The sequence below is a fragment of the Chlamydotis macqueenii genome, chromosome 11 (genome assembly GCF_036417535.1).
Source record: "Chlamydotis macqueenii isolate bChlMac1 chromosome 11, bChlMac1.mat, whole genome shotgun sequence".
Taxonomy (NCBI): Eukaryota; Metazoa; Chordata; class Aves; order Otidiformes; family Otididae; genus Chlamydotis; species Chlamydotis macqueenii.
The window spans coordinates 1123986-1137245 of NC_141566.1; the positions used below are offsets into that span (position 1 = coordinate 1123986).

Consider the following 13260-nt stretch of genomic DNA (forward strand, 5'->3'; position numbering starts at 1 on the left):
GGGCAGGAGCCAGGAACGGCCTCGCGCTCAGCGGTGAGTGGCTCTGAGCATCCTGGGGTCGAGTCGCTCCGTGGGAGCTGGTGCTGGCAGTCCCGCTGGGGATGGGAGGGCCCCAGCGAGCCCATGTCCCGCTCCGCGCTCTGCCTGCGCCAGGACAGCCGCTCCAGCTGCCGAGGGAGAGCCGGGCGCTCGGGAGGGCTGGGAGCCTGCGCTGAGAGGAAAGCGGGGCCTTGTGCCTGACCGTGCTGGAGACCTGCTCTCGGGAAGGTGCTGCGGTGGAGAGCTCTGCGCGGAGAGCCCGGGTGGAAGCCAGCGCCCAGGCAGCAAACTGCCCTTTCGCGTTCCATCTGCCAGCGCGGCTACCCCTTCGGTGGGAGTCTTGCTGACCGACGGGGGGGAAAGCGCGGGGCCGGAGGAGGCGACTGAGCCCTGCTCCGTCCCCTGCCAAGGCACCAGCGCTGTCAGGCGTGGGAAGTGCGGCTCCTTCCCATCTGACCCTGTCCTCTGTCTCCACACAGTTTTTCTGGCGCTCAGTTCTTTTGGCAGAAAATTCGCATTCTCATCACCCCTCTCCTCCCCTCGGCCGCGTTCGGCCGCAGCAGCCGCTCTCCCTCACTTCTCCGCTTCCCCTCCCGCCGGCAGGCCGGGACGGTTCTCCCTGCCGCTCTACGGGGCCGCGCGGCGCGGTGGAGACGCCGCTCTGAAAACCGTCGTCCTGAGAGAAGAGAAGGGAGCCCGGGCTGCTGCTGGTCCCGCTGCGAGAAGGAAGGGAGGAAGGTAAATGCCAGCCCCTCGTTCCGGCTGGGGAGAGGGAAAGCTGAAAATTTGCTGCTGGAAATGGGGGAGCAACTGCAGCGCGCTGGGAGTGGAAAGGGTGGCTGAGCTGAGCTTCTCCCATGGGATTTCCTTAGTAGCCCTGGACCAAGTAGCCCTGGTCTTAAAAATGAGCGGGGAAAGCCGCTGCAGCGAGGAAGGGCCACGCTGACGCTCCCAGCGAAAGGCTTTTTATTTCTGTTTTCGAGTTGGTAAGGTGCCTTCCACGGCATCCACGCTATGCTGCCGTCGGGGTGTTCGAAGCTGTCGGTGGTGGTCCCCATCGCGCTCGCTCCAGGGTTTTTGGTTTTTTTTGGGGCTGACAGCTGAAGCACGAGTTTATCGGAAAGCTGGCGATGGTGGCATTTCCTGGGGCTTTTCTGGGCGCGTGCAGTAGGGCAGATAAGCAGCAGCTTGCCCCTTCTCCTTCCTCTCTCCTGCTGCCTCTCCCAAGGGCGTTTCCTCCTCCTCGCCCCAAGGCACCGCATCCTCCCTGGCCCCGCTCCCGCCGTCCCTCCTGCGCTGCCCGGCGGTTATTTCAGCTTAACGCTGACCTCTTACGTGCAGCCTCCCTGAGACAAGATGTAGACGCGTTCCTGAAGGGCTGCTGCTTCCTTCCATGGATATTTTTGATTTTTCTGCGGGGTGAAGGTTATGGAAGCCGGGTGTTGGCTGGAGGCTGGTGCCGGGCTCGCCTTGGGAGGGAGCGCGCGGAGGGGTGGCCAGAGCGACCTGCGTGGAGAACAGCTCCTCGTGTTCGTTTCGTAACGAAAAAGCCCCTTTTCCAGCAAGGCGTGGGTGCTTCCGCGGAGCGTGCATCACCTGAGATTTAACCGGGGGTTGGGGCTCCCCGGCCCCTTTGCTGCTGGCAGGATGGGCTGGGTTTGTCCCAGCGTACGTGGTGCTCGTGGGCGCCTGGGCAGCCCGGTTTGAATTGTCCCGGAGCGCTGGGCTGTGCCAGGCAGCGTGGCTGGGCCGCCCCTCGCGTTCCTCACCGCGTCCGCGCTCAGGCACGTCGCTTTTGTAATAAACATCGACGTCTCAAGAATATCTGTGTCTTTAGCTGAGTTCCCTCCTTGGTGGGCCCTTCTGGGGAGTTCGTAAAACTCTCTTCTCTATGTGTTTAGATAAGTTTCTAAATATCTGCAGATATTGAAAACCCGGCCAAAAGAAGCACGGCCCGGGCCGTGGGGTCGGGCGCAGGGGATGGTGCTGGGACAGAGCCGGTGCCTCCTCATGCCCCTGCCCCTTCTCAGCCTCGTCGCCGGCCCGAGGACATTTCCAGGCATTTATTTTTCGTTGTTGCCTTGAGGTTCCCTTCAGGAAGGCGCCGTTCAGAGCCTGTACTCTGACCGCATCTTTCCCCGCACGTGCCGATAACCCCGCTCCTTTCTTCCGTGTGCGGTGCCTGTTTGCTCTTTGGCCCGCGGCCGCGTTCGCTGGGTGCTGGGGCGGAGGAGCGGCCGCGGCGCAGGGCGAGGGGCCGGGAGCCGGCGCGGGTCCCTGCGCGGCCTCTCCGGGAGGCTGCAGCCGGCGGGGAGCGCTCCCCAAAGATGGGGGACAGGGGATGGGGCGTTGGGCCCTGAGCTGCGCGGCGGGGTGACTTCGGCAGCGCTGGTGCGGGAAGCATCCAGTTTACAGGAGCTGAAGCTCAGCGGTAAGTTAAGAAATAAACCAATTTAAATGGGGGAGAAGGTGGAGAAGAAGAGCTTGTGTGCTCAGCCACCGTCAGCCAGCCCGAGCCTGAGCCGCGCCAGGCTCCCTCCCGGCTCCTCCGTCGCTCCTGTACCCAGCACGCGGTGGGACGCGGGGGAAGGAGAGGAGAGGGGCGCGCGTCCGCCCCGGCTCCGCGTGTGTGGCGTTTGCCGAGCAGCGCCCAGGCGGGAGGCGAAGCGCTGGGAAAGGCGCCGGGCCAAGCGCGGCAGAGCGCTGCGTGCTGCCGTTCCCCTCGCGCGGGGTTCTGTTGCGCTTCGGCATGCAGCGAGCCGTCTGGGCTTGGCGAGGAGAAGGTGGGACTTCCCTCCGTCCTCACGCGGAGCGCGGTCTCCAGGCTGATCCCAGCCGGGAGCCGCGTTCCTGTGGCAAAGAGCGGCTGCGTCCCAGGATCAGGGCCACGGTCCCTCCTCCGCCCAGCCAGGACGTGCCCCGTCCCGCGTACGCGGCGCTGATGGCGTTGGGCTCCGTGGGAAACAGACGGCAGCGGGAATTAGGCTGGGTGCTCTCTGCCGAGCGCCCGGTGTCCTGTGGCACTTCCAGCAGCGTCTCTCCCACGCGCCCCCGCCTCTCTTATTCTCACGCGTGTCTTTTCCACAGGACCATCACCCCGGCTCTTCTGCTGGGACGACGCGCACGAGATGCAGCCTGCGGCGCTGCAGAGCCTCTCGGAGCTGGAGAGAGCCAGGCTGCAGGAGATCGCGCTCTGCCAGCTGCGGGGGACGCTGCCGCTGGGACGGCTGAGCCTGGATTTGGGTGAGGAGGGGATGGGGGGCTGAGGGCTGAGCTGTGGCTGCCACTTGTCCCCGCGCTGCGCGAGGCGGGGTGATGTTTGTGGAAAGACACGTGTGACGTGTTTCGGTCCATTTCCTGCTTTGCTCGGAGGCTCGGAGGCCTAATCGGCGCTTTGAGGGGGGCGCGCGTGTCCGGAGGAGTGTGAGAACGTGACCTTGCGTGTGGTGGGGCTCTCATCCCCCTAATCCAAACCAGATGCCCTGAGACTTGGCGAGGTCCTCCAGCGGGACCGTATGAGTGCCGCTGGGATGGGACAAAATTGCTTTGGATTCACGTCCAGCACGAAGCCCTGGGGCCGGGACGGAGCTGCGCGCGGCTGGGAGACGCGCTGCTGGAATTAACGGGACGATAAATACAGGAGCTCCGCAGGGAGTGGGGCTCCTCTGTCCCGGCCCGGGCGGGCGCGCAGGCGTGGTGGGGGTCCCCGCAGCCGCCCGCGTCCCCTGACGCCCATGCGCCTCAGCGAGCGGGCACAGCGAGCTGGGGATCCCGCCGGCTGCTTCCCAAATTCACCCGGGAGCGGGCAGAGCACCTTAAAACCCAGGCTCCTCTGCCCTGGGCCACGTCGGCGTGGCGGGGATGGAGGGTGGGAGGTGCCGCTCACCGGCCCCATGGCAGCGCGGGCACAAAGGGAGCGGGGGGTCCCCAGCCTCGCCCCCTCCCCGCAGCAGGGCTGTCCCCGGGGCTGGGACCCCCCCGGGTGGAGCCCTCGTGTCCCTGGGGTCCTGTCCCCGGGCAGCCTCGTGCTGGACATCCACGCTGGGCTTCCTGACTTAATTGGCAGCGGGATGATTTTGTGCAGCGATGGGGCCTCGGGAAGAGTGGAAGAGAGAACGCCCCCCCTCCTCCCCAGAGCCCCCAGTCGCCCCAGGGCTGCAGCACCAGTCACCGCAGGCTGCCTTGAAGTCCCCGGGGGCTCTGACCAAAACTATCCTGGTTCCTTTCCTTTTTATTTTATTTTTTTTTCCTATTTTGAGCTATTGCGATCCCGTTTTCAGCGACACCCTGCAGCAGCAGCGTCTCTGGGGAGCAGCGCGGTGCAAAATAAAAAGCGAAGTATTTCCTTCCTCGCTGCAAAGCGCGCTGTGTCCGTCCCACCGCCTCCTCCCGTCTGGCGGGACGGGTGCAAGGCCCCGCTCTCGTCCTCCTGCGTGGTTTGGACGCCGCTCCCGCGCTCCCCTGGTTTCTGAAGGAAGGGCGCGCCGCCCGGTGCATCCCTCTGCCTTTCGTCCGGCTTCCCGCCCTGCGGATTTCTGCCCGCGCACGGCTTTTTCTGGCGGGCGTGCCGCACGCTGACTGGCGTCGGCTGCTCCTTCACGCACACGTTGCTCGTACCCCCGCAGCTTCCCTCTGCGTCTGACGGAGCCACCCGGACAATTGCACAGGCTGTGTCTGGGAAGAGAATTCCTCTGGAATTCCTCGGAATAAGCGTGGGACAGAGCGGGGTGATCTGTCCCGGGCAGTGAACGCGTTTTGAGTTCATCGCTGCGACAAACCGTGACCGCTGTCCCCGGACGCGCAGCGAGGGGAGTGCTGGGAGCGTCCCGTGAGGGGAGATGGGGCCGGGATGGCCCAACAGCGCAGCGCCTCTGCTTTCTGTTCTCCTCGCAGCTGGGCCCAGAGGCAGCAAATCTTTCCGCCAGAAGCTGGAGAGCTTCTCAAAGGAGAAGAAAGGTGAGCGGCCTCCGTTTTACCCGGGTTTCGGTCCCTGCTCCGAATGGAACTGGTGATTTTTGGTGGGGCTGAGCTGGGAGGTGCCCAGGTTTGGCAAGGCGCTTTGTCCCGTGTTGTCCCGCTGTTCCCCGGCGTGGGGTGTAACGAGACACGTGAGAGCAGGAGAGGGTCCGGTGGGGACGCGCGTAACGCGCACGTTGACGGAGACCTCCTGCCGTCTTCCCAGCCCCCCTGCATCCCCTCCTCTTCGCCCGGCACACCATCTCCCACGCCGTCCCCTCCCCACCCCGTGTCCCCCGTCCCAGCGTGCAGCGCCCGGGGCTCTCCAGGGCAGCAGCCGCCCTTTGGGTTTGCCCGGGGGAGGGGGACGCTCTTCCCACCCCCCGGCACTGCGGGGAGCAGCGGGGACGGGGCGGCGGCGCTGATCCTTACGGGACGGCCGCACTGGCTTCGGGCTGCAGGTCTCCCTGTCGCGCGCTGGGTCGGTTTTACGCGTTGTCCCCGTCACTCTCCTGCGGCTGGTCGCCTCGGCCGTATCCCGGTACTCCCTCCGCTGTTAATTATTGTATCCAGGCACGCACACAGCCCTGGCAGTGGGGCTCCCTCTTGTTTTTCCCCGCTAGCGATGCTCTTCCGTTTCTCCCGCGTTTCTCCGCAGATTGCCCTCCTCAGACGTTCGGCATCCCGCTCTCCCAGGTCATCGCCAACGACCGGGCGCGCAGGCGGCTGCGGGAGGCGGTGAGGGACAGCCGCCGGCTCTGCCTGGGCGTGGAGGCGACGGTGACGAGGTTCCGGGCTCAGAGGGAGCAGAGGTCCCCGACGGGCGGCAGCTGCGGCCTGGTGCCCTGCGGGGTCTTCCCGGAGGAGCCGCTTTCCCCGGCTTTCCTGGACAGCAGCTCCTGGAGCCAGCGAAGGGTAGGGTCGCGCTACGCCGTGCCGGTGCTTTTCTTAACGAGTTACTTGTGCTGCGTGCCGGCTCAGTCCCGGTCTGCCCTTGGGGAAGCGGGATGCCCCTCCTGCCCCCAGGAGATGGACTGGGAGGGCTGGGAGGGTGGGACACGCTCTCCTGGCTCAGCTCCTGTGGCGCCGAGGGTCCCGGAAGGCCGCGGTGGGGGTAGGGGGATTCATCACCAGTGGCACTGGGTTTTCCGCTCACGTCTTGGTGAGCAGTGCTGGGAATGTGCAGGGCTTCTCTGTCAAACGGCGTCGCCGTTCGGGCAGCGTCGCGGATGGAGACTGGGCTTCGCGCTTGCGGGGGGAGCAGCACGCGGGGGCGAGAGGGGTCTGCGGACCCCCACCTTGGTTTGGAGGGGCCGCCCCCCTTTCCCGCGGAGCGCTGAGGTTGCAGCGATGCCGGTGGGGGTGGGACCTTGTGGGGTGGGTCCTGCCCCCCTGCGAACCACCTCTGCTCCGTCCCAGGGCGCCATGTCCGTGGACTCCATCGCCGACCTGAGCGACAACGCCTCCAAGCTGCTGGAAGCGCTGCAGCTGTCGCACCCCCATGAGCTGGACCCGCGGAGGAGCCTGGGCAAGAAGAAGATGCTGAGCCTCAACCCCATCACCTGGCAGGTCCCGCGCATCGTGGAGAAGTGCTGCAAACACATCGAAGCGCACGGTGAGCATGCGCGCCGCTCCAGCCTGGCGCCTGTCCCCGTGCTGCGCGGTGGGCTGCGGCGTTCCGGCCCCGCCGTTCCCCAGGACAGGAGGGGGCAGCTGATTCCCGGGGCAGGGCACGCTCCTGAAAAGCCACCCAGGGAGAGTCCTCTGGGCCGAGGAGCAAGTGTCACCGTGCGTACTGGTGACCCGTCTCCCGGTGCGCTCTGGCCTCCGCTCCCCCTGCAAATCCGGCATCCAGCTCGGAGCGCCTGCGTGGGCGAGATCTCCTCCCTGGCCCCAGGCAACCCCGGGAAATCTTGCGGCTCCAAACCTTTCCTTTTCACCCCCTCTGCCGGGAGCGGGGAGGGACACGCGGCCCCCCGCGGGCCGGTGGGGGTGGCCAGGGGCCGCGGGGCTGCGGAGCGCTAACTCACCTGTCTCCCAGGTCTCCAGACGGTGGGCATCTTCCGGGTTGGGAGCTCCAAGAAGAGGGTTCAGCAGGTGAGGGCGAGATGGCCGCTGCACCCTCCGCAGCAGCCCCGCGTCCAGAGCACGGATGTGCGCGCGGGTGGGGAGTGAATAGAGCAGCCGTCGACGTGGAGGGGGCTGAAAGCTCACAGGCGCGTGCGGGATCCCAGACACGCTGTGACCTGGGTCCTCCTGGGTGTGGAGAGCCGGCGGCGTCTCTCCCAGCTGCCTGTAGCCAACGAGCCCCCATCCCCTGGCCGGCGTTCCCGAGCCCCCATCCCCTGGCTGGCATTCCCAAGCCCCCATCCCCTGGCCGGCGCTCCTGAGATCCCTCTCTGCTCCCTTCAGCAGCTGGCACTCCCTGTGGCCCATTCTCCGGGCAGCAGCGGGACGCTGGGCTCTGGCACGCTGTCTTTGGGGTGCCCTGCGGCACGGGGACGCGGGGAGCCGGCAGCCCCCCTCTGCCGCCACCGCGGGGGCAGATCCTGGTAGCGCCGCTCGTATAAAGAGGAAGAACTGACTGTTGCTCTTATCCTTCCCATTTCCTCCATCTCTGAGCTGAGGGAAGAGTTTGACCGAGGGCTGGATGTCTTCCTGGACGAGCAAAGCGTTCACGACGTGGCCGCTCTCCTCAAAGAGTTTCTGCGGGACATGCCGGATTCGCTCATTCCCAGAGAGCTCTACGCAGCCTTCCTCAGCACGGCCCGTGAGTACCGGGGCGCATGGCTCCCCCCCAGCATGGCCCGTGAGTACCGGGGCACGCGGATCCCCCCCAGCACGGCCCGTGAGTACCGGGGCGCATGGCTCCCCCCAGCACGGCCCGTGAGTACCAGGGCGCGCGGCTCCCCCCAGCACGGCCCGTGAGGAGAAAAAAAAGGGAATGTTTTTTGTGCAGTTGCCCACCTGGGTACCAGCTCCCGGCGCAATTCGGCGTGCTGCGCAGGAGCTCGGCCCTTGCAAATGCTCTGCCCTGTCCCCCTGCCCTCCGTGTTTTGTGTGACTGAGTTTTTGGGCAGTCGGCGCGCTCCCAGCGTCACCCTTTCTCGCTCTCCTTCACCACCTCTCTGCCTCCCTTTGGCTGTCCTTCCCTCCGCAGATCTGACTCTCCAAATCCGTGAATTCCGCGTCGGACGCCAGCAGCCGCACACCGACGGGCGTGCGATCCAGCTGGGGGGATGGCAGGGCGTGTTGGGGGTGCAGGGGGACCGCCGCCCTTGGGCTGGCGTATCCAAGCGCGGGGCAGAGCCGTGCCGTGCCGTGCCCGGTTGACGCTGCTCTCTGCCCTAGCCATGGAGGGCCCGGCGCAGCTGGCCGCCCTGCAGCTGCTGCTCTTCCTGCTGCCGCCCTGCCACAGCGACACGCTGCAGCGGCTCCTGCGCTTCCTCGGCGAGGTGGCCCGGCACGCCCAGAGCTCCCGGGGCCCTGATGGCCGGGAGGTAAGGCTGCCCCGCGCCGGCCGGCCGCGCCGCGGAGGGGTCGCTCTCAAACTGCTTGCGAGCCTGGGGGAAACCACCCGGCTGACGAATCCTCGCCCGCAGCCGCGCTGGGCTGCGCTGGGTCCAGCGAGGTGGTGTTCGGGATGCGGACAGGCCTGGCTGCGTGTCCGTGGGGCTTTTTTTCGCGGACTGATCCCGGTTTTCCACCGCCAGCTTTTGTGAAGGACTTAGGATGGTGCGCTGAGGTTGATCTTGGTTTCTCTGGGCCATTTGAGCTCCAAGTCTCTCCGTGGCTCAGAGAGGCTGCTTTTGTCCCGTGCTGAAGGTGACACAGGAATACGGATTGTTGCCTTTTGGTGGGGGCTGTGCAGGTGAGGTAGGTGGGATGGGAGCCCTGATGCCAGGAGGGGACGAGCACGTGCCCCAGCACCACAAAGCCTTCGTGCTGGCCCTGCCACCAGCTCGGAAAGGACCAAACTGGCCCAGATCAGCACCCCAGGCTCCCTCAGCAGCTCATCTTCCTGCCCTGGGGTGGGAGAGGCTGTCCTGGGACACGTCGCGCCACAGGAATCTCACTCTGTAATCTGCAATCTCCTTTTGCGCTTGCCTGCCAGATTCCTGGGAATAAAATGACGGTTTCGAACCTGGCCATGGTCTTCGGTCCTAACGTGCTGCAGAAGGAGAAGCCTGGAGAGAAGGACGCTGTTGCCATGAACTTTGAGGACAGCGCTGCCGTCATACTGGTGCTGCAGCGGCTGATCGAGCACCACCAGACCTTGTTCACGGTAGGTGAGGCTGGCTCAGGGTGGCTCCTCTCGATCCTTCCTTCCCCTCCGAGCTCCTCTCCTGGCAGCAGAAGGAAGGAGGCATCCACGGCCCCGTTTAGCGGCAGGTAAGGGATGGGGAGAAGAGGTAAAAATGGGAGACTCCAGAAGAGGGAAGGAGCTGGGAGGCGATGGCGTGAGGTGGAGATGCCACGGCCTCAGGCAGCCATGGGGAGGCCGTAGCAGTGGGGAGAGCTGGTGAGCGCAGGGAAGGACGGGAGCACGTCGGATCTGCTCTTCAGGGGATGGTTTGGACCACCAGCGTGAGGCAGGGAGCGCCCAGCCTCTCCTAGGGCGTGCATCCGCCCAGGGTTCCTGAAAGCATCCTTTAAAGTCACACAGGCTGGTGTGGGAAGAGGCCCTGGGGCTCCCGAACGTCCCGGGACGGAGAGCTGCGACCCCTCTGGGTCCCGTCCCAGGGCCGTGCTGCCCTCGCGGGAAGAGTTTCCTCCTGGTCGGAAGTGCCCCCGCCGCTGCTCGTCCCCGCTGCGCCACGGGCTGTGCCGCGAGCGCCCGTGTCCCTGTGTCCCTCCCAGGTCTCTCCAGAAATGCAACGCGACGTCCTGCGGAGGCTCTTTCAGACCGACCCGGATGTCATCGACTACCTCTTGCGCAGGAAGTTCAGCGCCGCGCCGTAAGTCCCCGCGCGGCACGGTGCTGCGGGAGGGCAGCTCGCTGCACGGGGCAAAGCCCTCCCGCAGCAGCCTCACCGCGCTGCTTTCACGTAAGGCAGAAATTTTTCCGCTGAGGGTGGTGGAGCACTGGCCCAGGTTGCCCAGAGAGACAGTGGATGCCCCATCCCTGGAAACATTCCAGGCCAGGCTGGCCGGGGCTCTGAGCAACCTGATCCGGTTGGAGATGTCCCTGCTCCTGGCAGGGGGTTGGACTGGGTGGGCTTTAACGGTCCCTGCCCACCCAAACCAGCCTGTGGTTCTGCGATTCTAAATCCTGCTGATCTTCCTGCCCATCGTTCCTGTTCCCTCCACCGCTTTTGGTCAGGAGCTCCCCGGCTGAAATCCTTCACGCTCTGCGCTCACGCCTCCGCGAGCTGAAACGTCCCAGCGCCCCCGTCCCTTGGAGCTCTCTGTTCTCCCTCCCCCCAGCCTGTGCCGTGCTCTCTCCTTTTCCCAAATGGGCCCCACACCAGCACCCCCCCGCTGCACACATCCTCACCCAGACCCCAGCACCGGCACCCCCAGACCCCAGCAATCTTGGGGGTCGCTGCTAGAGGCCGTTTGGGTGTGGAGGTGGCAACGGAAGCCGTTTGCAAATAGGGTCTTATTTTTTATTGTTTCTTTTTTTAACGTTCTTAGGAGCGCAGAGAGCGAGGATTCGGCCACGGAGCACACTCCATCCCCGCCGCCTGGTCGGGCCCCCGCCCTGGAGAGCAGCTCGGTCTCCTCAGAGCTGTTCAGCAACGTCTCGTTCCTCAACCTGCACGTTGACATCTAGCAAGCCCGGCCCGGGCCCTCTGCTCCGTGGACAGCGCTGGGCGACCTTTCCTCGGCAAAAACCAGTCCTCTGTCCCACTTTGGAGGAGTGGAGAAGTGAAAGGAGTGCGAATGGCTGGCCGGGGCTCTGAGCAACCTGATCCGGTTGGAGATGTCCCTGCTCCTGGCAGGCGGTTGGACTGGATGGGCTGTAACGCTCCCTGCCCACCCGAACCCTCCTGTGATTCCTATTTCGTGAAGGTCCCTTCCCTCTGGGCGGGTGCGGTCGGGACGGGTGGGGAGCGGCTCCTGCAGAACGGCGGGCCGAGGGGAGAAGCGCGCGCTGAGCGATAGCCGGGGGAAGCCTGCCGGGAGCCGATATCTCCGAGACGAGCAGCGCTGCCGGGCCTGCAGGAGCCGATAAATTTTGGGCACCGTGGGTCCGCTGAGCCGGCCGGGCGCTCGAGCATCGGCTGGGCAACCCCCACCACGTCCGAGGAGGACAGGCTGTGTGTGGACGGACCTGCTGCCAGAGCGGCTCCGCTGGGGACCATCCCAATTTCCTCCCGGGAGTCCCTGGCACGTCGGCATGGCTCTCCGCTCCTCCGGCAACGTGTGGCGTGGGTCCCGCGTGGTGCGGGTGGCTGGTTATCTCCCGTGAGGCGCAGCGGCCCCAGCCCGTTAACAGCAACGCGCTCGCGAGGACGAGGTGTTCCAGTAACTGTCGGCCGGGACTTGATGGTGGATGGGCGTCCCGGCCGAGGGGGAGCAGGGGGAAGGGGGCAGATTCCCCGGCTGGGAGGAGCTGATACAAACATCCACCGAGAGTTTTTGATCCCAGCAAAAGCCGGCGATCCTTGTATCTTCGGTTGGGCAGAAGGGCGCTCAAATAATTTTGCCAACCTCAAACCTGGAGTGCAGATCGGCTTTTTTTGGTCATCGTGGGGGGAATGCGAAGCGTGGGAGTCCTGGGTGCACGGGGAGTGGGTGGGTGAGGCTCACGAGGTGCCACGGGTGGCGGACCACCCCGGGGAGAACGTCCCTGTGAGGGTGTCGTGCGCTGGATTCCCCGGGGCCAGGGAGGAACACGCTGTAACGGAAGAGGGAGGGGAAAGGCACGGTGGTGCAGGGGTGGCGATACGAAGCCTGGAAACCCATGACTTTGAGGGGGGTGCGCCGCTGCTGGGGCACCGAGGCCGACGGTGAGAAGGCCACGCAGCCTCCATCGCGGGTTTTTGATCAAATTTTTCAGCAGCCAGAAAGAAAAACTGGAGCAGTGAACATTTCCTCATTCCCCGTCACCCCGGCGGAGGGCGGCTGCGCCGTAGGTCGGTGCCACCAGCACCGCGCTGGCTCCTCTCCCTTGGTTCCTCTGAGTTTCCATTTGTTCTGCCGCTGCTTTTGCCACGCGCCTCTCTCTGAGGACGAAGCACAGAGCGATTACAGGGATAACGCGCGAACCCCAACGCACCCACGGCCCGGGGGGGCTGCGGCCACGCGGCCAGCAGGTCTGCACGAGGCTGCGGCGCTGAGCCGCCTGGGTGCGGTCCCCTCGGAGCCCACGCGAGGATTCAGAGGGTGACCAAGGATTTGTGGTCACCGCTGGGCGTTGCGCATACGAGAGCACCAAACCCTGCGCAGGCTTCCCGGCAGACGGGCCGGCTGCCCCCGGGTTTCACGCGCCATGTTTCGCCTCGCAGAATAAACCCGGCTTTACAAGTACCGGTTGCAAATCACCGTCACTCGTGCAGCGTTAGCATCGCTCTGGACCAGCTCCGGAAAAGCTGGGTAGCTTTTGTTACGTTTGAGATTCAGTTATTATTGGGCGCTTTTCCCCTCCTCCCCGAGCTGAATTTGCCCTCTGAAAGCTCCTGTCCTGCTGTTTCTCGAGGGCCGGTGCCGGCACAGGGATGGGTGGCTGCCGGGGTGGTCGCTGGCCTGTTGTTAGCACCGGGACCACTAAAACCAGCCCGGGGCGCCCGGCGCTGGAGCGGCTTTTCCAGCTAGGGCCGAGCTTAGAGCTCTTGAGAAGGGTACAACCGGGAGGAGCTTGCAGGGAGAAAGCAGAGATCCTTTTTCTTCTCTCTCTTTTTTCTTTTTTTTTTTTTAATTTTTAGCCCATGTCTCTCCCGTGCGCCGCTGATCAGCCCGCGCGCGGGGGTAAGCGCAGCGAGCGGCATCGTCCCGAGGGGTGAAATCCCGCGCTGGGAAGCGCCCGGGACGCGGCCGAACGCTGCTGGCGCTGCCCGCTCTCCCCGCAAGGTGAGGAAACCGGGCAGGAGCGGTAACGGTGCTCCCCCGCCGCGGCCGTGCGGTACCGGGACCCTTCCCCGCCGCGATGCCCGCCCTCCCGCACCCGCGGGAGCCCACGCAGGCAGCCAGGCTTTGTGGAAACCGGGGATCGGGGACATTTTCTTCACTGAACGGGTCGCCGCTCGCCGGAACAGGCTGCGGGGGCCGGCGGCGGGGTCCCGGTCCCGCGGGGGTTTAAAAGCCGCGCGGATGCGGTTT

At 65.4% G+C, this 13260-nt stretch overlaps 1 protein-coding gene across 4 annotated transcripts; it reads left to right on the top strand.

Moving 5' to 3' along the window:
• Positions 1 to 172: 172 nt before the first annotated feature.
• Positions 173 to 11462, top strand: ARHGAP36 (Rho GTPase activating protein 36). Of its 4 annotated transcripts, none has more exons than XM_086756726.1 (11): positions 173 to 777; positions 3127 to 3282; positions 4933 to 4995; positions 5654 to 5910; positions 6415 to 6610; positions 7037 to 7092; positions 7618 to 7765; positions 8347 to 8495; positions 9110 to 9284; positions 9856 to 9953; positions 10633 to 11462. In XM_086756726.1, exons 2-11 carry the CDS (start codon positions 3168 to 3170, stop codon positions 10762 to 10764), a joined length of 1389 nt encoding a protein of 462 aa, XP_086612852.1. In that variant the 5' UTR covers positions 173 to 777; positions 3127 to 3167; the 3' UTR covers positions 10765 to 11462. The 4 variants fall into 4 exon arrangements, with proteins under 4 accessions (XP_086612852.1, XP_086612851.1, XP_086612854.1 ...); XM_086756725.1 differs by having other exon boundaries at positions 175 to 777; positions 9110 to 9280; XM_086756728.1 differs by lacking the exon at positions 4933 to 4995 and having other exon boundaries at positions 175 to 777; positions 9110 to 9280.
• The last annotated feature ends 1798 nt before the right edge of the window (positions 11463 to 13260 follow it).

Bases quoted from the DNA above. Each gene is read 5' to 3' on its own strand.
- ARHGAP36 (XM_086756725.1), top strand. From the start codon at position 3,168: ATGCAGCCTGCGGCGCTGCAGAGCCTCTCGGAGCTGGAGAGAGCCAGG. The intron at 5,911-6,414 runs GTAGGGTCGCGC...GCTCCGTCCCAG, and splicing joins GCTCCTGGAGCCAGCGAAGG to GGCGCCATGTCCGTGGACTC. The intron at 7,766-8,346 runs GTGAGTACCGGG...TCTCTGCCCTAG, and splicing joins AGCCTTCCTCAGCACGGCCC to CCATGGAGGGCCCGGCGCAG.